The sequence below is a fragment of the Trichechus manatus genome, unplaced genomic scaffold (genome assembly GCF_000243295.1).
Source record: "Trichechus manatus latirostris isolate Lorelei unplaced genomic scaffold, TriManLat1.0 scaffold00085, whole genome shotgun sequence".
In the NCBI taxonomy this organism is placed as follows: Eukaryota; Metazoa; Chordata; class Mammalia; order Sirenia; family Trichechidae; genus Trichechus; species Trichechus manatus.
In genome coordinates this window covers 7986408-8009533 of record NW_004444021.1, presented here as the reverse complement: position 1 = coordinate 8009533, position 23126 = coordinate 7986408, and the positions used below count along the sequence as shown (strand labels likewise).

At 38.7% G+C, this 23126-nt stretch overlaps 1 protein-coding gene across 2 annotated transcripts in view; it reads right to left on the bottom strand.

Moving 5' to 3' along the window:
- Positions 1–23126, bottom strand: part of GRM3 (glutamate metabotropic receptor 3) — a 249807-nt gene that overhangs the window by 14569 nt on the left and 212112 nt on the right. For both annotated transcript variants that reach the window (XM_004381478.1, XM_004381479.2), the window contains one exon: positions 671–1737. In XM_004381478.1, the coding sequence (XP_004381535.1) occupies positions 671–1737 (1067 nt within the window). The remainder of the gene's footprint in view (positions 1–670; positions 1738–23126) is intronic.

Below are 23126 nucleotides of genomic sequence, written 5' to 3'. Positions count from 1 at the left end.
CTATATTAAAAGAATGTATTTTTTTTCTTTGAACTTATTAAAGGTTCATCATACCATATATACTATATGTATGTCTAGAGGAACTAAAATTGTAGAGCATATAGCAAATTAACATTGGATTTTAATGTTTTAGAGAAGTAATGATGCTTTACTTTAAACCGTGAATGAAAGTTTTTAGATCTTTAAACTAATCCTGGCTTAATGTTGCAAGTGTGTTTTAATTTACAGATTAATCTGTGGTAGCCAGATCCTCTTGTGCCTAATTAGAAGTATTCTCATTAGGTTCTTACTGGCTTAAGTCTTAATCTCTTGTAAATCACTTTTTTTTAATTTAATTAAAAGTTATATATATGTGTGTATGTGTATAAATCATAAATACTTATATTTATGATTTTTCTCCCACTAGATGAAAAATTGCCTGAATGGCCATGCCGTTTATATTTCTCTTCCTCTCTGTGCTTAGCACAGTGCTTTGCACATGGTAGGCACTGATTAAATGCTTTCAAAATAAACGAAATTAATTTCTACATTAATAGAGGTTCATGGTGGCATTTGTAATTACCCAACTAATTGCTGAGATGAAATAAAAGGAGTCTGTTTTAAATCCTGGACAACAAAACATCGGCATGATGGAAGAACAAGGAAAAGAAGAAACCATTCAAAGACTTACTCTGTAATCACTAGATGTCACATAAAATATAGGGAGAAAGGCCAACCAGATGATGCATGTCGTGTACATGGTAAAACCAATGAACTTGGCTTCGTTGAAATTTTCAGGGCACTTCCGCGTTTTGAAGGCATACACAGTGCATAAGATCACCAGGAGCACATCATAGGTAAGGGAGATCAACATGCTGGCATCTTTGACATTGCATTTTAAGATGACTGTTTCCCGTTTTTCTGGAAGAGTGTATCTCCTGGTACCTGGAGCCTCCAGAATAAGCCACACAGACACCACAACAATTTGCACCAGTATCAGACCCAGGCAGATGAAAACCTGAGAACCGGGGCTGATGAATTTTGGCCTCTGAGCGCCATTTTTGACCCCATCGAAGATGCGGGCAATGCAGTTTGTCTTGGTCAGCAGGGCCGAGTAACAGACAGCAAAGGAGGTCCCCAGCCCTAGTCGGCGCAATGCGCAAATGACTGGTGACGGCTTAGCAATGAAGAAGAATGTCATGCAATAGGACAGGCCAACCCCAAACAACAAGATGTAGCAGAGCTCCCGGCCTGACGCTTTGACCAAGGGTGTGTTGTTGTGCTTGATAAAAACAGTCACAACCATGCACGTGCACGCAAAGCCCAGGCAAGCTATGGTGACTGGACCAACGGCCCAGGCATCTTCCCACTTGATGTAGTCCTCAGGGAGGTCAAAACAGCCAGATAGGTCTGCGGTGGGCCACTGCCCAGGGCCGCAATCCATACAGGTAAACTCATCAGCCAGGTATTCGTAGGGCTCGCAGGGGATGCAGATCCAGCAGCAGACGTCCCCCGGTTGCATGTTCTTCATTTCATTGAGGGCACAGGGATCGCTGCACTGGGAGGTGGGGATTGAGTTCCGGGACCAGTGGATAGAGTCAACATCTAGTGATAGGGTTTCCGCCCAGTGACCAACCTTCAAGTAAGAATACTTGCCACTCACATACTGAAAATTGAATACGTTGTATCGGCCCATTCCATCTCCAAAAGTGTCAAACTTGACCATGCTATCTGCACCTTTATTTGGGTTGAATGGAGCTGTGACATGTAAAGTGAAAGAAAAAAAACAAGAACACTGTTTAGGGGTCTTAATATGATCGATCAACTACTTACACTTAGCAAAATTTAAATAACAGGAAATGGGGATTGCAAGTCTGAAATAATTTACCAGTTACCACTGAAAGTTATGCATCAAAAGCTACTAGAGTACACATACATTCATAAATTTCATTCATTCAACAATACTGAATGTCTAGTGCCAGTGATAATCATGAATACAATACAGTGCCTGTCATCAAAGGAGGTTACTATGTAACAAGGAACTGGAACACACATAGTCATAATTCTATGTGATGTGTGAAGATTCTTTTCTTGAAAGATTTCACAACAGGAATTGGGCAAATCTTTGTGTCTCATCATTATAAGAAATTTATCTATGTACAGCCACCAAATATGTTTCCCATCTTAAATATTTTAATGAAAATATTAAATTAATACAAAATTTTCTTTTTCAATGTGAAGAAAAATTTTATCACTATAAACATATGACATGCTTCTTTTAAACAGTTCAGATGATACAGAAAATAAAAATTGAAACTCGCTCATAATCCTTTAACACTAACATAGCCACTTTAATGTTTTGGAGTAAATTTATTCTAACTATATACATGCATGTGTCTATACATAGTATGCTCCTATCTACATAAACACAGGATATCATGAAGTCCCCAGCAGTTTGTAGAATCTAGGTAAGTATGCTTTAATGTAAATTCTTAAGTGTACAGGATCAGTAGCCCCTAGACAGATGGCCTGATCTCAATCTTTTCCTTTCTTATAGCTCTGTGAGTTCCTAAGAGTAGCACAGAAAAGGAAAAACGAATCTTATATTAAAATATCCTCAATATCATTCAAAATAAAGAAAAATGCAAATTGTAGTAGACAGAATAATAACTCCTCAAGAGCGTCCACATCCTAATCTCCGGAACCCGTGAATATATTATGTTACATGGCAAGGGTGGATTAAGGTTGCAGACGGAATTAAGGTTGCTGATCTGCGACTTTAAGATAGGGAGATCCACCTGGATTATCCAGGTGGATCCAATGTAATAACAGACCAAAAGCAAACCCAAACCTGTTGTTATCAAGTCGACTCCTAGTCATAGTGACCCTACAGGACAGAGTAGAACTGCCTCACAGGGTTTCCAAGGAGTGGTTGGTGGATTCGAACTGCCAACCTTTTGGTTAGCAGCTGAGCTCTTAACCACTGTGCCACCAGGGCTCCTGTAATGTAATAACAAGAATTCTTAAATGTGAAAGAGGGAGGCAGATGAATCAGTGTTTGAGTGACGCAGTGTCAGAAAGACTCTACAGGCCATTGCCAGCTTTGAAGATGGAAGGGGGCTATGAGCTAAGGATTGTGGGCAACTTCTAAAAGATGAAAAAGACAAGAGAAAGAACTCTTCTTCAGAGCCTCCAGAAATGAATGCAACCCTGCTGACATTTCATTTTTTGCCCAGTGACAGCCATTTTGGACTTTTAACCTCCAGAACTGTTAAGACAATAAATCTACGTTGCTTTAAGCTACTAAGTTTGTGGTAATTTGTTACAGTGCAATAGGGAAACAACACACAAGTTAAATATATTTTGTTTGTAACAAATATTCTGTTAGTGAGGCTGCAGGGAAGCAAGAACTCCCATACACTCTTGGTAGGTATATAAATTGACACACCTCCAAATAACTGCTCAGTAAGTATCTAAGGTGCATAGTGAAAGTGAATATTTGAGAAAATATATTTGAAGAGTATTTTTTTTAAGAGTTTATGACTTTTGAAAAGGACTCTTCAGTTCTGAAAAGTTAACAGGTTTATGCTTCATTATATACTTAATGGTTTTCCCTTTGTAGCTTTTACATATTATTGTTGAACTTTACAGCACTCAAGAGAACTCAGAAAGAAACGATGTCCTAAGGATAAAGAATAGGGAGCAAAGGCAGAAAAAAGATCAGTGAACAGAAATCAGTATGATTCCAATCGCCCCAACTCCACCTGCAATTCAGGGATCATGGCTCAGGGTCTGCACATTTATTTTAGCAGGAGGTCTCAGGTGATTATTGAATCTTTGGTTGGAGATCCTGTTAATGTGAGCTAATGTTACTACCACCTTTTTTAAATCCTCTCTTCTCCAGCTCCTGCCCTCCTAGTTACATACTTTTCTGCTTTTCTCTCATCCCCTATAATTAATGTTTAGATAAAAAAAACAAACAAACCACTTTCTATCGAATTATATACACAAAGTGAACAGAGACAGGTAACATTATGGGTATTAAAAAATGGAATATTTCTAGTACCCCTGTTCCTGTCCCTATCACTGTACTCTTCCTCCTCTCCATCTACCACCATCACACATTTTATTACCATGGATGAGTTCTGCCTGATACTGAACTTTATATGAATATAATAATAAAGTATGTATTATTTTGTATCTAACATTTTTCTCAAAATTAAGTTTCGTGAGATTCATTCATGCATTGATGACAAGCTAGAATTGGTTCAGTTTTATTGATGCATAGTATTTTACTCTATGACAATGTCATAACTTATTTATCCATTCTTGTATTGTTGGACATTTCTTTCTTTTCCCTTTCCTTTCTTTAAATTTTTAAAATAATGCTATGTCTTTAGTTGAGTTATCCCAAAAGCAAATCCTGAGACTTGATTTGAGTTCGAGTAGTTGATTTGGGGAAGAAGTATAGCCAGAGTGCTCCTTAGAAGCAAGGATGGTGAGACTTTGTCTCATGTACTTTGGACATGTTATCAAGAAGGATTAGTCCCTGGAGAAGGACATCATTGTTGGTAAAGCAGAAGGTCAGCGATAAAGAAGAAGACCCTCAATGAGATGGGTTGACAGTGGCTGCAACAATTGGCTTAAGCATAACAACAATTATTGTACATAGGGTCGTTATGAGTTGGAACCAACTCGACAGTACCTAACAACAACCTAAGAAGTTGATTTGGGAGTTCCAGCTGCTTCACATCTTTAATATTGTTATCTTTTAATTTAAGACATTCTGGTGTAAATGCAGTGGTATACCATTTTTTTGATGGTTAATTTTCAGTTTCCTGGCACCTACTGATGTTGAGTGCCTTTTCATAAATTAATTCCACATTTGGATATACTTTTTTATGAAATGCCTTTTCATTCCTGCTTCATTCTCACCTATGTTTGTATTGGATTTTTCTCTTTTAAAAATTGATTTGCAGGAATTAGTTATATACTCTGCACATAAATCCTTTTTAGATATACGTATTGCAAATATCTTCTCCCATTCTGGCTTGCCTTTCACTCTTTTAATAGTGCTGTCCAACAAACAGAAATGCTTAACTTTAATTTCCAATTTATCAATTTTTCCTTTATGTTATTGTTTTTAGAATTCTGTTTAAGAAATCTTTGCCTATTCCAAGATTATGAACATATATCTCTATGGTATCTATTGTTAGCTTTATTGTTTTATCTTTTGTATTTAGAAATAAAATAATCTGGAATTAATTTTTGTGCATGATGTGAGATAGGGATCACGATTCATTCCCCCTCCCCATTTCAATATTTAACTGGCCCAGTACCATTTATTTTAAAAAAATTGTCCTTTCCTTACTGCTCTTTGGTGCAATGTAAGTCATAATTTTAGTATCTATGTATGTGTGGAATCTTAATTCTCTTTCTGGACTGTTCTGTTCAACTGACCTATTTATCCATTTTTGCACTAATACTTTACTAATGGCTATATCTTTTTAGTAAATCTTGATATTTGGTAGAGTAAGTCATCCTATTTTGTTTTGCTTTAAAACTTGTTGAGTATACTTAGCAGTTTGGAATCATCTTATTAATTTTTATTTTAAAAATCCTCTGGAATTTTGTTTGGAATTTCACTGACTCTAAGGATTACCAAAAAACTGCCATCTATAAAATATTGAGTCTTCCAATCCATGAACATGGTATATTACTCCTTTTATTTAGGATTTTAAATTTTTCTCAGTAATGTTTTATAATTTCCTGGATTGAGCCCTTTAAGATTTTCATTAGATTTCTTCCTAGGCATTTCATTTTTAAAAAATATTATTGAAAAGGGTATACTTTAAAAATTTTCAGATTATCTATTTATTTTTAAGGGCACTTTGGTAGTTTGTGTCTTTCAAGGAATTTGTCCATTTTATCTAAGTTTTCAACACATTGGAATAAAATTATTCACATAATTCCCTTATTACACTTTAATATCTGAAGAATCTATAGTGATATCACTTGTCTCATTCCTAATATTGGTAATTTGTGCGTTCTTTCTTTTTATCCTCATTATGCTGGCTAGAGATTTATCATCTTTATCGCTCTTATCAAAGAATCATTTTTTAGTTTTACTGATTTTCTCTATTGTTTTTCTGTTTTGTATTTCATTATTTCCACTCTCATCTACTTCCTTTCTTCTGCTTATTCTGAGTTTAATTTGAAGGAACTTGGTGAGGTGAGCGAGGCTGTCACCTTTGGCCCAAAATTTAAGGGGTGCCAAAAAACTCAGTAATCAAGATAAATAATATTAAATGCAGTATTTTAAAAAGTAAAAATTAATGCAAAAATCCATGAGAAAAATTATTAAAATCTTAAATAAAAATAGAATCAGTATTACTGACTTTTCCCATTGCCTCAGCCTCCAATATGTCCTTATTGACTAATTTTCTATCTCTCTCATTTCTAGGTCTGTTTCTATTGACTGATTTTTTTTCCTCATTATGGATTGTACTTTCCTGCTTCTTTGTATGCCTGCTAATTTTTTACTGGAGTCTAGGCATTGTCAATTTAACTTGTATGCTAGATATTTTTGTATTCATATTAATATTATTCAGATTTGTTCTAGGATGAAATTAAGTTCCTTGGAAGCAGTGTCATCTTTTCGAGACACTTTTAAGTTTTGTTAGGCAGGACTGGAGCGTAATTAGTCTAGGATTAATTTTGATCTCTAATGCCCCACGGATTATGAGATTTTCCATTTTGTTTGCAGGAATAGGAACTTTTCCCAGCTTTGTGTGAGCTTTCCGGGTTGTATCCTACAATTCTTTCAGGTTTTTTTTTTTTTTTTTCCTCCAACCTTTGGTAGTATCCTCATGCCTATGTTCTGATCAGTACTCATCCAAAGGTTCAAGGGGACTCTTTGTAGTTTGTTCTATCCCCTCTGGTACTCTGGTATATGAACTCTAACCATCTTGCCATCACTCTTCTCCAAGCTCTGTCTCCTCAACTCAGGGAGATTTTCAGCCTCCTCCTGTGTTACTCCTAACTGCATTGTAGTCTGGAAACTATCCAGGCAGGGTGCTGGGGCAATCATAGAGCTCATCTCACTTGTTTCCTACATTTTCTTTGCCTGATGCCCAATTGTGAAAACCATCATTTCACTTACTTTATCCATCTCTTTCAGTGGTAGGGTGAATCTGTTCCCCTTTCCTACATCTTGACTGAATGGGGAAGTCTTTCATCTGTTTGAGAGTGATCAGATAAGCTGTATGATCATTTTATTTCGAAGGAAGCTGAATTAATGGGTTATTCCATGCCCTAGACAACTTGTTATCAAAATTCTTGTGGTGTCAAAATGCTTTGCCATAAGTGAGTAACTATAAAATGTGAGGATTTCAAGTACAACAAGTTTCATAAACGTATTGTGCCATTAGGTACAATGCTCATACTCTTTGCCAATATGATGTGCTGTGCATTTAACTTTAACAGAATTTACTACAATATATTGGAAAAGTGTCATTGTGTGCCCATCTCTTCACTAGATCCTAAGCCTCTGTAGTACATGGACAATGTCTCATTCATCTTTGTATGCTCACCATCTAAGGCAATGCTGAGCACATAGTAGGCTATACAACTAATCGTTTCCTTAACTGATTATTAGAATGATTAGACTGATTAGAATCATCTTAGTAACTTAAACATCATCTCAGGCCAATGCCTGAGCCATACCAGAGACCAATTAAATATGAATCTTGGGAAATGGGCCCTTGGCACTTGTATTTTTGACAGTTTAGTATATTATTATGTGACCAAGGTTAAGAACTACTGTTCTAGGCCAGTGGTTCCAGATCAGGAGTGATTTTGTCCCTCAGGGGACATTTGGCAATGTCTGGAGACATTTTTGCCATGACTTGGGGAGGGTGTTGCTACTAGCATCCACGGGTAGAGGCCAGGATGCTGCTAAAAATCCTATAGTGCATGGGGCACACTCAAAATGTCAATAGTGTCGAGGGTGAGAAACCCTGGTCTAGGGTAATAAATGTTTGGATTTCTACAAATATTTCTGTAACCTCAATCCCTTTTATAAATTGAAAACCTCTATGCCAGGTAATTCTTTGTAGTATTATTATATTTGAGGTTCATATTACCTAGTCTTTATTTCTCCCTAGTGATTCCAGCTTATGCACTCTCTTCAATATTCTCCTTCATAGTCCTCTCCTTTTCACGTTTGTCAACCGTTTTTCTTAGCTCTACTCTCACCTTGCCCCCACCTCTATCACAGACCTCATTTTACAGAAATCTCCATAGTTTCTTTTTTCCCCTTTTGAAAAAAACAGTCAGCTCAGCAAGATGTCTCCTCCCTGTCAATCACCTCCTATGAAAGAAGCAAATTCCTGTCTTTAGCAGGAGTAGGTGACACATAGTCTTTTTAGAGCAGACTCACAGGAAGATTAACTGTCAGTGGGAGAGAGTTAATTGGGGTCTCTGTGGGAATTCGCTCCCATTTAATGTAATGTCCCCAGCACTAACCTGAGCATGGAATACTGTGTGACTTTGCAACCCTCACCAAAGGTTTTCAATTTTGTGAAAAGAAGTTGCGAATTCTGAAGACAAATGTAATCTACTCCCATATTTTTTAATGCAACTATGTCAAGTAGAGCATAGATAAAAAACAGAAAAATAAAGGCTTTCGCCAATACAAAGCTAGATAGAAGTACATATGCAGGACATTTTCTTAAAAAGAAGGCATGAGCTTCTCATCCTTCTCTCCTCAAATTGCTTCTCCACCTACTGTGCTATAGATATAAACGTTGCAGAAGAGTGAAACTTGATATGGACAGAAGGTGAAAATGGCTGAGAAAATCTTATTCAGAGACGTTCTCTAAGTCAACACTGCAGACTAGAAAAAGAACAAAAAAATCACATTTGAACCATCCTAGCAGAGCTAATATTTTGAAGGACATACCCACAGTAACAAGAATACTTAATAAAATGAGATTTTGCATTTTTAAGCAAACTATTTTCTTCTTTATATAAAAAGCAGAACAGCCACAATTTTATTCAGCCTTCGAGGATGAACTTTCAAAGATAAGCACACCAGCTTAGTGTGCAGTAACTGAAATTTCTATGGGTGAAGCAAATTAATTTCTATTCTCTTGCCTTATACATGCATGGACATGCATTTGACTCTCTGTGTAGTATCAGGTAGAGAGAATACAAGGGAAAATAAATTACTGCTGCTCCCAGCATGCTGGTCGATTGTTACATTGTCAGGTTTTTCTTAAACAACTGTAGCAGATAGCCTAGTCTTCTGTCTTCACAGAAAGGGTTGCAGTTTTGAGTAACATGATTTTAAGTGACCTTGTGAGGTCATCAAGCACATCTGCACATTGTTAAGAATTTCGAAGCCTACATTGTTCTGACAGGATTTCGTCTCGCTAGAAATAATTACGGTGACAAAATAGAAAGTAAAATGTTCTTCTCTCTTTGTGCAACAACTTCTATTTTGAATTATTCTAAAAATTATAGTGTTAAGGGTATCATAAATCTGGCTGTTTTGTCCCATGAAAATATTCCTGAAAATTTATCAACCCCAGGAATCATCTCAGCCAATATAAGCCTTACTTCCACTCCTCTGCCAATTGTTTTAAATTAATAAGGTTGATAAAATTACTCAGTGAGAGAACTCTAACATATCCCTTAGGCATAATAATTATATATTTTAATTATTTTCTTGCCTAAACTCCCACATTTTCCATATGAAGTTTTTACTGAAACACCTTGGGATGGGGCATTGTTAAAACCCAGAACTTCAGCACAGTCATCCTTGAAATCAGTGAAGAAAGTTAGTACTAGTGTACGTGAAAATGATAGTATTTGCATGTCAGCATCCAACTAGGTGTGTAATTATGAAGTGAACACAATTATCCTTGGGGATCCTCTTCATCCTTTTTATCTTCCGCTTTTTTGTCTCAGCATACTTTCTTGTTCCTAAAACCCAAGCCTCCCTGTAGCCCCATTCCTATCAAAATACTAGATGCTCTATATGTTTCCCTTTTAGAGATAATTGTATTAAAAGAGATCACAGTCAAAGAATAATGTCAAAGGACATTACAGATAAACTATTGATGATGGACTCTGATATCTCAATGGAGAAAGAAATTTGGGCAGAGGGTCTGCCCAACTTTCCTAAAATGATATCCTTCAGGGGAAGGAGGAATGCTCTTATTCTCAGAACGTGTTTTAGCCTCTGCTCTAAGAAAAGGGAACTTCTGCCTCTAGTTTCCATCCCTTCCCACCGCCTTATTTTCCAGGTAGGAGAGCTAGCAGATCGGACTGATAGGCTGTAACATTCACAGGGCCATCTTTCCCTAATGGCCAGGATCACTGTAATAAAGAGACTGACATTTGTGAGCAGATGCCTCTAGAGGTAGACTGACAGAGGGAACAACTTCTCAGGTCCAGTCTCAGCCATCTTTGTGCCTATCTTTGCACTGCTAGTCTTCAGGTTGTACAGACCAGTTGTGACTTGCCTCAGCAGCTCTGACCTTCCTCCAGGCTCTCTGTTTTACTTGCAGCAGGTGGGGAAGGAAGACCTGCCATTCACTCCTTACACATATGCACATTTGGATAAGTAGACTTGGAATCTGCTTTAACTACCCAGCCATTTAGACTGGGGTTTTGGGAAACCAAAGCTTTTTAGCTTCTGGTCTATGTCCAATATTGTAGCTATCATACCAGAGAAGTCATGTATGGAGGATGTGAGTGAGAGGGGATATCAGGCACTTTCTCAGTTATTGATAAAAGCTGAAATTTGTTTCTTCTTGGCTGTTGATCCTTGTTTGCTTAGAATCCTGATGAGAAAGAGGGGAGGAGTAGAATTTGGGCACTAAATCCCATCCCACAGTCCCCCCGAGCCCCACACAGTTAACCATCCACTTTTTCTGTTAGTTCTAGCTAATAACAGATCTTAAAGAAAAGAGCAGAGGGAAATGAAACTCAGTCGTTTGAAAAGTGATTTAATAATGGCATTCAAATTTCAAAAGTTTGTTTTCTTTCAAAGTTATAGGGCATATGCACCATTACTGGGGGGTGGCGGGGGGAGCAGGGCAGTAGGAAAAGGAGAAGGAAACATAGAGAGGAAACCGGGAAGAAGGCAGGGGGGTGGTGAATGGTGGCTCACCGTCTTTATCCCTCAACTGGATATGGATTGCTGCTTTTATTCCAATTCTAGTTCTTATTACAACCTGTTCAATAGGAAAAGCACCTTAAAGGTGTCTGGTATAGAGGAAGCTATGAAATAGTAACCCATTATTATTGGTATGGACTATTCCAGTAGCCTCCTGGCACATTTTTTGTATCCAGTCTCTCTCCTTCTTTTCTAATTCACATTGCTCTTAAAAAGTCTTTAAGCCACCAAAATTTTCAGCATCTCATCACACCACTACATGAAGGCCTAAATAGCTTTCCTGTTGCATCCAGCAACATTGACTGAAATTTCTTGTTTTCTTGGGGTAAAAATATTCTATGGCAAACAAACAAACAAAAAAATGTTCTGTGATCAAACAAAAGGGTTCCTTTATTGGATATGGGGGTTATTTCTTGGAAAATCTAACTTGTGAATGTGCTCAGTGAATCGTTCAGAGAGTGACACGGTATATAGCCTTTCTCCAATATTTGGACTGTCAAATTTTATTTACTTAAGGCTACCTAACCTCTTGTGAAGGAGCCCTGGTTGTGCAGTGGTTAAGCTCGGCTGCTAACTGAAAGGTAGGCAGTTTGAACCCACCAGTCGCTCCTCAGGAAACAGATGAGGCAGTCTGCTTTCATAAAGATTACAGCCTTGGAAACCCTATAGGGCAGTTAGTTCTACTCTGTCCTATAAGGTTGCTCTGAGTCAGAATTGACTCCATGGCAATGGGTTTTGTTTTGTTTTTGGTTACCTGTTGTAGGGAGCCCCAGTAGTACAGTGGTTAAGCTCTCGGCTGACAACCGAAAGATCAGTGATTTGAACCCACCTGCTGCACGTCGAGAGAAAGATGTGGTAGTCTACTTCCATGAATATTACAGCCTTGAAAACCCTATGGGCAGTTCTACTCTGTCCTATAGGATCACTATGAGTCAGAATTGACTTGATGGCAACGAGTTTGGTTGTTTAACCTCTTGTGTACTTCTGTACCATGGAATTATACCCTCTACAGAATAAAGTATCATCATGAATGTAAAATTTCTACACAATCTGGCCTACTCCATCCTTCATACTTCCACTCTGTCTCTTCACGTTCCACAACTAAACCTCCCTTTTTGCCCAGATGCAACCTGCAATTTTCTGCCTGTGAAGCTTTATTCGTATCAATCCATGTGGTTTCTGTGCCCTTTCTTCCCCTTAACCCATTACTTTTGAGTCTATTCCAATTCATAGTGACCCTATAGAACACAGTGAAGTGCCCCATAGGTTTTCCAAGGCTGTAATGTTCACAGAAGCAGACTGCCATGTCTTTCTCCCTCAGAGCAGCTTGTGGTTTCAAATCGCCTACCTTTTGGTTAGCAGCAGAGAGCTTAACCATTGCACCACTGGGGCTCTTATTCCTATAAAAACCAAAACCAAAACCAAAACCCTTGCCGTCAAGTTGATTCCAACTCATAGTGACCCTACAGGACAGAGTAGATCTGCCTCATAGGGTTTCCATGGAGTGGCTGGTGGATTCGAACTGCTGACCTTTTGGTTAGTAGCCCAGCACTTAACTACTGTGCTACCCAGGGCTCCCCTCTTCCCCTTAATACCTGTAAAATTATTCACATCCCTCAAGGCCAGCACAAATGTTACTTGTGCCGCTTGCTGTATCTCAACCAAAAGTACGAATTCTCTTCTGTGATTTCGTGTGTAATGTTCTGTTTCTCTGGCTCCTATCACCTTTTCTTTTACGTTGTAGACTTTTTCCCCTGTATGTCTCTTACCACTACTCTTTTATTGCCAGTACTATGTTTTGAGCTCCTCAATAGCAGAAACCAAGCTTCGTCTTTCAAAACAGAGATTATAACCTGGGATCTATAGGCTAAATTAAGTTTGCAGAAATGTTTTGTTTGACCTGCACTGTACTTAACTGAGAGAAAACTTTAGATTTCCTCTTCTCTTGAAACAGAGAGATCTGGTAACACTAGGCCTTTATTGAATACAGTCACACTTGGTGGGGGTTCCCCTTTGGCCTATCACCACCTGGAGCAGACCAGCCCACTTGATGACACATTTGAAATTTCCATCCCTATACTCAATATCTTGTACAGAATAGGTTCTCTAAAAACAATAGCTGTAAGCCAGGTGTAATTACTTGAAAATTACAGATATCAAGAGAGGGAAAAAAAAAATCCGAATAGTTAGAAAATTATGGAGGAAAAGATTTTTAAATTTGATTTTCTTTTCAAAATGCAGAGAAAGGGAATAAATTAAGGAAGTGCGGTGGTGGCTAGTAAACAAGCTATGCTTGACCATAGACGACGTCTCTTCTGGGGTCCCACAGTCCTGTGTGTACACCTCTACCCGAGTGTGATTCACTTTCCATAAACTGTTTATTTGCTCTGGGTCCCTCTTCTAGCCTGCAGACTCCTTGAGGGCTGGGACTGTGTCATGCATCACTCTTCCCCTGGAGTCTGACAAAATCCAACATTTCTTCATTACATCTAGCTTCTTACCCTTTATTTTATTGACACCCACTTCTAGCAGAGGTGGCCAGGTAAGATTGTGCGTGGGGTTAGGCTTAGTTAAGTCAAAAGTGATTTGCAACATCTGGAGAAGAAGACAATACTGGAGACAATATACTCCATGGAAACAGGCTGAATAAAGAGCAAAGCCTCTTCTAACTAGAAAGAAAAATCTAAAAATCGTCTAATTTAGGTAAATGAAGTCTGCAACATAAAGAACTGCTATAGTTCATATAATAATTACACGAAAAGACCTAAGTCATTTAACCAAGGCTCAGAAGATCAGTTGTCTGACAGTACAGTGGGTACATGATGGTAGACAATGATTTACTCATTAATTCATTAAACAAATATTTACTAAACACCTACAAGATGGCAGACACTCTAACAATCATCAAACTCTAAGCCAACAGTTATTGAGCACTTTTCTCTATATGCTAGACACTCTGCTAAGCACTCTCAATTAAATGTTCACAAAAACCATATGGATTAAAAAACTCATTGTGGCTGAGTTGATTCTGACTTGTAGCGACCCTATAGGACAGAGTAGGATGGCCCCATAGGGTTTCCAACGCTGTAATCTTTTCAGTGTGCGTCAGGGTTGTATACTTCCACCATTCTTATTCAATCTGTATGCTAAGCAAATAATCTGACAAGCTGGAGTATATGAAGAAGAACATGGCATCAGGATTGGAGGAAGACTCATTAACAACCTGCATTATGCAGATGACACAACCTTGCTTGCTGAAAGCGAAGAGGACTTGAAGCACTTACTGATGAAGACCAAAGACCACAGCCTTCAGTAGAGATTGCACTTCGACATAAAGAAAACAAAAATCCTCACAACTGGACCAATAAGCAACATCATGATAAATGGAAAAAATACTGAAGTTGTCAAGGATTTCATTTTACTTTGATCCACAATCAACACCCATGGAAGCAGCAGTCAGGAAATCAAACGACGCACTACACTGGGCAAATCTGCTGCAAAAAACCTCTTTAAAGTGTTAAAAAGCAAAGATGTCAGTCTGAGGACTAAGATGCGCCTGACTCAAGCCATGGTGTTTTCAATTGCCTCATATGTGAACGCTGGACAAGGAATAAGAAAGATGGAAGAAGAACTGATACATTTGAATTATGGTGTTGGCAAAGAATATTGAATATATCATGGACTGCCAGAAGAAAGAACAGATCTGTCTTGGAAGAAGTACAGCTAGAATGCTCCTTAGAAGCAAGGATGGTATGACTTCATCTCACATACTTTGGACATGTTATCAGACTGGAATCAGTCCCTGGAGAAGGACATCATGCTTGGAAAAGTAGAGGGTCAGCAAAAAGAGGAAGACCCTCAACAAGATGGATTGACACAGTGGCTGCAACAAGGGGCTCAAGCATAACAATGATTCTGAGGATGGCACAGGACCGGGCAGTATTTTGCTCTGTTGTACGCGGGGTTGCTATGAGTCGGAATCACCTCGAGGGCACCTAACAACAACGATCTTTTCAGAGGCAGATTGCCACATCTTTCTCCCATGGAGCAACTGGTGGGTTTGAACTGCCAACCTTTCAGTTAGCAGCTGAGTGCTTAACTGCTGCACCACCAGGGCTCCTTTCCCTGTGGGTTACTGGGTTACAAATAAGTCCTCCAGGGATATCTTTGCTCTGGGCATTGGGGGAGTTGCAGGGGAAAGAGTCAGGAAGGTTTTAAGCGTTTGTTTGGAGGGTTTGAATCTTGTCTGCAAAAGCATGGATATGCTCTCCTGTCTGTTCTTTTCTCTCGGGAAGCCTTTAAGCTTTTGGAAGGCAATGATTTTGTCTCATTAATTATTGCAGGCCTAGCACTCAACATATGGATGCTGGAAGAATGAATAAAGGAATCAGAGAAAGAAAGAATAAATAATATAAAAGGCAGAGAGAACAAGGAATGACCCCAAACATCAGCCAACACTGTAAGTATAAATATAGTCATAACACCCTGAGGGAATGTGGTATATTTGGGGTTAATAATTCAAAGCTTTCATCTGGAAACTGAAAATGTTTGGAAGTGAAGTACATTGTCTGCTTGTATACTCAATACACACTACCTGCTGAATTTATTTGAAAAATCCAACTTAAAGTATTTATTTCTGTTCTCTGTTTAAAAGAGTGATTTAAGAATGACAGTAACTCCTCCTCACCTCTCCACCAAGCTCCGTGGCTGAGAATGCACCGTGCCCTGCTATAAATGCAACAGCTCTCTTCCAGTCATGACAAACCTCACTCACTGTTATTTCTAGGAAAAAGCATTAAATGTTTGAAGTTTGACTACCCAGCCTCGTTTTCCTTAACATTTACACCCTTCCATATGTTATGAGCCAAATGCCTTCTCACATCAAAACTTGCTCGCAGAAAAGGATGTGATTGTTGGTTATAGAGACTAGAGTAGGAATTTCAGTCACAGAGAGAGCTTGTGAATAAGTTCAGTTTGTAAAAGTCTGAATTCATATTGTAGAATGAGGGCTTTGCTCTTGTTAGTGGAATTTAATATGGTCATCTAGATTATTTCGGGGAGGGTGAGAAGAATATACTCAAGAGCAGCAAGGAAACTTTCCCATGTCCCGGTTCATCTAGAATTTGGCTGATACCATCCTTACATATCTACCTTGTATTTCCATTTTATTTTGATTTCAGAGTGTCTTCTGTGGAGTGAGAAGGGGTTTTCACCTCAGACTTAATGACAGGCAACTGTGGGAGGAGGTAGAGATGGTCTGTGATTTTGGCATTCGTGGGTTAGAACATTATACATCTTGGATCAAATGTCCCTGGGTAATCGCACTGTATAAATTGGAGTTTTCAGACAAGTCCATTCTTTGGTTGCTGATCATAGCCATTGTGATGTGTTTGTGCCCCTAGGCCTGCTGGGCGGCATGGCGTTAGATTCAGCTCAGCCTCCCATTTCTGATTGTTGCTGCTACCACAGTCAGTTTTCAATACCTTTCTTCAAACAGTTTCAAAATCAACCTTAAAGCATTTCCTTTGTCTGCTCTAGGGTGTATGAGTGTCCTTCTTGAATGCACTCTATGGTAACTCATTTGAAGCATAGGCAATAACAGTTTTCAGGTAGCAATTGGAATAAATATAAAGTCCTTTTTTCAAAACTTGTCTTGATAATGCACGATTTGAGAAAGAAGATATTTGCAACCACAACAAAATCTGTTGCAGGAATAAGGAGTAAACGTGAAAAACGTTTTTTTTCGCTTAAATGTACTGCTTCCCACATACGCATAAAGGCATACAAACTATGAAAACTATTTCCTTTCTTTTTTATTTTCATCCTATGAATTCAGAAAATGGCACCAAACATACTTGGCTGTAATAATCGCAGTGTGAAGTGAAGTACTCTTTCCAGCGGAGTGGTTGGAGCTGTTGAAGCAGGCTCCATGGGGATACATTTCACAAGCAGATACATCTTAGAAGGGGGAACTCAGAGACAGATACTTGGAGATCATTGTCTTAGGGCTGGGGTGGGGGTGGGGGGCCTAAGACTTCTTTGTCCAGTTCTAATCAGGGTCTGATCAGTGAAATCAGTGAAGAGAAGCTTATGGTTAACAGTGTGCATCTTCATGCCCAGGAAGGTAACCCACATCATACGGCCTTGTTGGGTCAGAGCTTCTTCTTTCTGCGCCAATTATTGTATTTAGTTTCTGAAATTTTAGGTGCTGCAGGCACCTGATGGACATGGATACATTTGATATATATGCACCTTCTTTATTGGGTACCCTTGCTCTAGTCCACTGAGTATCCGGATAACAGTTCTTTTTTGAGAGTTTATATTTACAATTATAGCTGTATACGCCTGCATTTGAGCACCTACTATGTATCTGCCACTGTGCTTTACATATACCATCTCATTTAATTTGGCCCAATGAAGTAAGTCCTTATCTATGTTTTACAGATGAGAGAACTGAGTGTGAAAGAAGTTGAGCCATGCAACTATTAAGTGAAATTCCAGAATCAAATCCAGGTCTGTATGATTTCAGCACTTCTGTTTTTAACTATAGGTTAAACTAGTAGCTGTGAAAGGTTGGTGGTTCAAACCCCCAGGGGTGCCTTGGAAGACAGGCCTGGGAATCTGCTTCTGAAAGGTCGCAGCCTTGGAAATCCTATGGAGTAGTTCTACTCTGCACACACGGGGCCACCGTGAATCGGAATTGACTTGGTGGCAACCACCATTACCACCACCACCAATACTCTATCCTACACTACTCTGATTCTTGGCTCTCCTAGTCTAATTTAAATATTTGTTCATTGTGCTTCCACAAGCACTAAATGGGTTCATCTACCATGGTCCTTACCACATACTAATTGAGTTGTCATGAGGGCAGTGACCACATTTTATTCATCTTTAATATTTAGCATAGTAAGCATTTCAGTAATTGCTTGGTGAATAGGTGACTAGGGGTAACAAGCAGGGCTGGTCTTACTTTCAGGAAAAATACAAACACCTCCACAGTGTGATTTGAGGGTTTCTGTAAGTGGGTGTTTTTAGAAGAAATTCAGTTTTCTGTTGTCACTATGGAAAGCAGTGATCCAGACTACAAGGAATACCAAAGTCTCCAAATATGAGAAGCTGTCTAAGGAGGCAGGTCCAGGGTGCGTGCGTGTATGTCTGCATATTTAGTGCGTGGACTACTTCAGTAGATCCAAATTCCCTTTCTGGCTCTAGGCTGCATACTAGAGAGTTGCTTCCAGGGCACAAATGACTTCTGAATAGATTCAGTGTTATTACTTTGAACATCTCGTTTATTGATGATAATTTTTGAGCCCATCTTTGTGACTCTTGGACAGAGGATGAGCAGATTGGAAACCTTATAAAAGAGCTCTGACCTATATAATAACTACGGTGGCATAAATTAGGGCAGATGAGATTTAAATTTAAACATATAACGTCTTTTAAATTAGGATGACGGGGGAAGCTGAGATACTTTGTTGTTGTCCTTAGCTGCCATTGAGTCAGCCCCTGACTCATGGTCACTCCATGTACAATGGAGTGAAATGCTGCCTGGTCCTGGGTCATCCCCATGATCAGCTTTAGAAGGCTGTAAATTCTATCCCTTTCCCCTGATTCATACATATTAATTCTTTTACTTTTCACAGCAACTCCATGAGGTAGGTACCATTATTACTCCATTTACTAAAGCAGTTCAGAAAGACCATATTTAGGTATTTTCTGAGGAGATTTTTCAGCCTGGTAATTGATTTCCTTGCCTGCAGTTGAGATTCCCCACAATCCATTCTCCATACTGCATCTGGAGCAATTTTACTGAAACCAAATTTGCGACGTCACCCTCCTGATCAAAACCCTTCAATGGAGATTTTTCTTCCTGAAACATAATTTAAAACTCCTCAACAGGACACTTGATGTCCTTGATAATGTGTAGGCCTAACACATACTGGGTGCTCAATAAGTATTTATTGAAAAAGTGAGTGAATAAATGAATTCCAAAGCCTCACAAGATGACAGCTGAACCCTAACAAGTCTCAGAAAATCTGGGAAATGTTCCCTGTTCTCTGACCTCCAGCCTAAGGGGTACTTTAACATTTCTGTAAAAGTTAACATAAAAAAGTGAGCAAAAGTGTGCCTCAAAGAGCTCATTGAATAACATTCATTAAAAATTGATGGACAGCACGCTAGAGTACACTATACAAGAGGGAACTGGGACGAATGACTGAGATATATTTTGAGTTAATTTTATATTCATAAATAAGATTGGAATTGTAACTATGCTGTGATTGACCTCATCGAAAGTGAAAAGGGAAAGGTGAGTATCTCCCCATAGGAAATCAAAAACTGAATATAGTATAAATGGTAATGATATTTTTACTTACCTTTCAATGATATATCCTTTCATAACTTAATAACAATCCTGGGAAGATATATTAGAAGGGACACACAAAGCATTTAGGATTCCTTGGAGAAAGGTATTCATAATTTAAAGAGTATTGTAATAATGACTGGGTAATGAGAAAGCTTAAAGTTACATCTACTCTACACCTTGACAAGCTTCATTTCCTCTGAGCTCTGCCTATATTCTTAAATTGGAGAAAAGAATAATATATATTTTTTCTTTTTGCTTTACTCTCACCACACTGGCTGTTTTTTTTAGTGTCCTTGGCTGAAACTTCTTCACCCTATCTCTAACTATTGGAGTAACTCTGTTGAATTCTGTGACTTTTCTTCTTTCCTCTTTGTATCTTTCCCTAAGTGACCTTAACTATTTCCTGTCAGCTTAAATATGTTGTTGATCTCCAGAATTATCTCTAACTCAGAAATTGATGCTGCAATACAGACTCTCAAATCCTACTGCCTACAAACGAAATATTTGAAGGTAGGAACCGGTGTCTTTATTTATCAGTGTATTAAAAAGTGCTTGGCTCTTAATATGCCTCAAGAAACATTTATTGAAAGGCAATATTAGCGTTGTGGATGGGGCAACATTATACTTCTCTTGGTTTGTTTATTAATCACTGAAACTTTCCTTTGTTGGAGTGCCTGCTCCCCAAATCCTACCTCTCCTTCAGTTCTCAACTTGCATGCTGCTTTCTACATGAGAGAACGTCTTTTTCCAACTAGAAGTGACTTATTCCCCTTCTAGGTACTTGTGAAATTGTATCTGCTCTTTCTTACGGTATTTAACTATGGATGAAATAATATATGAATAAGAGATTCAAATAATCTCAGTGCTGAGCAGATCTGTGATAAAAACCCAAGTCTTCTCCTCACTGCCCCAGTCTGGAATCTCTTCACTATACTGGATCATTAAATCTTTTTGTTTGTTCTTCTCTAAAATGAGTTGGCTGTAGATATAAACTGAGAGGTGGTTTCTGTTTGTGAGGAGATTTAATTACCTATAATTAGAGAGACCTTATATCCTCTCTACAGGGCTGCTATGAGTTGGAATCGACTGGACAGCACACAACAACAACAATGTATCCTGGTTGACACAGCGCGGTCCCAGTTTATGTATATTGTTCTGTAACTATTCATCGTGCTCCTTTTCACGCTCACAAATGTTCTGGGTAGATAACAAATTATAGGTTTACCCAACCTCTAAAGGTGTATGAAAGCTCAGTCTTTGACAATTTCCAAAGTGCTTTGTATACAGAAAGAATAGTAATATGGAGAATAGTAATATGGAGTCAGATATTATGTAAATAATTTCTCCCAGAATATACATTTGCATATGAGGGTAGAAACTTGACTTCACTTGATTCTTTTTTGCTTGGTGGTGGTGGTGAGGGGGGGCTGTTTTATTTTCTTAGGATCCATTTTGCTTATCAATAAACTGTAGTCTTACATTTGGATAGGGAACATAGCACAAAATCAAATGACCAACCAAAGTTCATCTCTTTCGGGGTATTGAACAAATTATCAAAGGAGGCTATTGACATTTAGATATGATCTATGGACTTACTTTGAGGACTAAGGTGTGCCTGACCCAAGCCATGATATTTTCAATTGCCTCATATGCATGCAACAGCTGGACAATGAATAAGGAAGATAGAAGAAGAATTGATGCCTTTGAACGTTGGCGAAGAATATTGAATACACTATGGACTGCCAGAAGAACAAACAAGTCTGTCTTGGAAGAAATACAGCTAGAGTGCTACTTGGAAGCGAGGATGGTGAGACTTCGTCTCACATACTTTGGACATGTTATCAGGAGGGACTAGTCCCTGGAGAAGACATCATGCTTAGTAAACTAGAGTGTCAGCAAAACACAGGAAGACGCTCAACAAGATGGATTGATACAGTGGCTGCAACAAAGGGCTCAAACATAGCAACAATTGTGAGGATGGCACAAGACCAGGCACTGTTTCATTCTGTTGTACATAGGGTCGCTATGAGTTGGAACCCACTTGAACATCACTTAACAACAATAACAACTATGGATTTCATATGGATGAGCTCTCATATACATCTCATCTCCCTAATCAAGCTCGTCAAATCAAATATTGTTAGTCCTCAGGAAGTTTCTAAGGAGCCCTGGCGGCACAGTGGTTAAGCACTTGGCTGCTAACAGAAAGGTTGGTAGTTTGAACTCACCCACTGGCTTTGCAGGAGAAAGACCAGGCAATCTGCTCCTGTGAAGATTACAGCCTAGAAAACCCTATGGGGCAGTTGTACTCCGTCACCTGGGGTCATTATGAGTTGAAAATTGACTGGATGGCACCTAACAACAACGTGAAGCTTCTAAAGCATTTTCCTAATGTGAGGGCAAGCTCTTACAGGCATATACACGCTCTGTCCAGCAGATGGTGTGTTTGCTGCAAATTGCTCTTTTCTCTTCCTCCTAAGAAATTAACCACCAGATTTCTGCCAGAACCTGCCATATTCAGCGTGACATATGATGCTGTTAAAATGCAATATAAAGGTTAGAGAAAGACCAGTAATAAGTCCTAAACTGAACACAGATTTCAAGAAACCACCTCTGAAAGGGTCTAGAAATTAATAGTCCATAATACGATGAAAAAATCTCAGCTGACATCAAAGGAACCTCTTGCCTTCTTTTTAAATAATTCTGTTTAATGCATAATTCACTGAGTCCATGAAACACTCTGGGCAACTTTTGGATGGATATCAGCCTTTTAATTCGAAATTATGCACTCTGGGAAATGGCTGGCATTGACGGTGGCAAGCCTACTAGCTAATTTACACCAGCAATCAAACTGAAATTACAAAGGAGATTAAAACATGACTTTAAACAGCCTACTCCACCCTCAGGGCTACTAGCTGTTTGGTAAACATAACAAGGCAGCCTGTAATTAAGAAAACCTATAATTAAAAATTTCAACCCTCTTCGGCTTTGTTGGGGTGACACTATGAAATCCTAAGAGAGAGAGGGAAGAAAGCTTCATTTCAAGTAGCCTTGGGTGAGCAGCTCTATATCTTCAAGACAGCATGTTCCTTCTGATTATCTACTCCATCCTGTACTAGCTGTTTTTGAAATTGGTATTACTCCTGGTTTTTGATGATAGCTTGAAGTATTTTTAAACCAATCACTGGAGGCTGAACATAGAGGAGATGAGTACATTCAGACTGTGACAGTGACATGGTCACATAATTTGGCATCCTAATTACAAACCATAGATTTTATAGAGCATCAGTGTCATCTGCACACAGCTTTTGTTCATGCTAGATGGATGCATATTTTCCCTTGAGGATTTTTTAAAGTCATCTAGTCTAGATTTGGAGCCCTGGTGGCACAGTGGTTAAGTGCTACCGCTGCTAATTGAAAGGTTGGCAGTTGGAATCCACCAGCTACTCCTTGGAAACCTTATGGGGCAGTTCTACTCTGTCCTATAGGGTTGCTATGGGTCGGAATGACTTGATGGCAACAGGTTTGATCTTTTTGCAGTCTATATTTGTGAGAAAGCCCAGGGTACAGGGCTAGGCAGAATGATTTAACAGG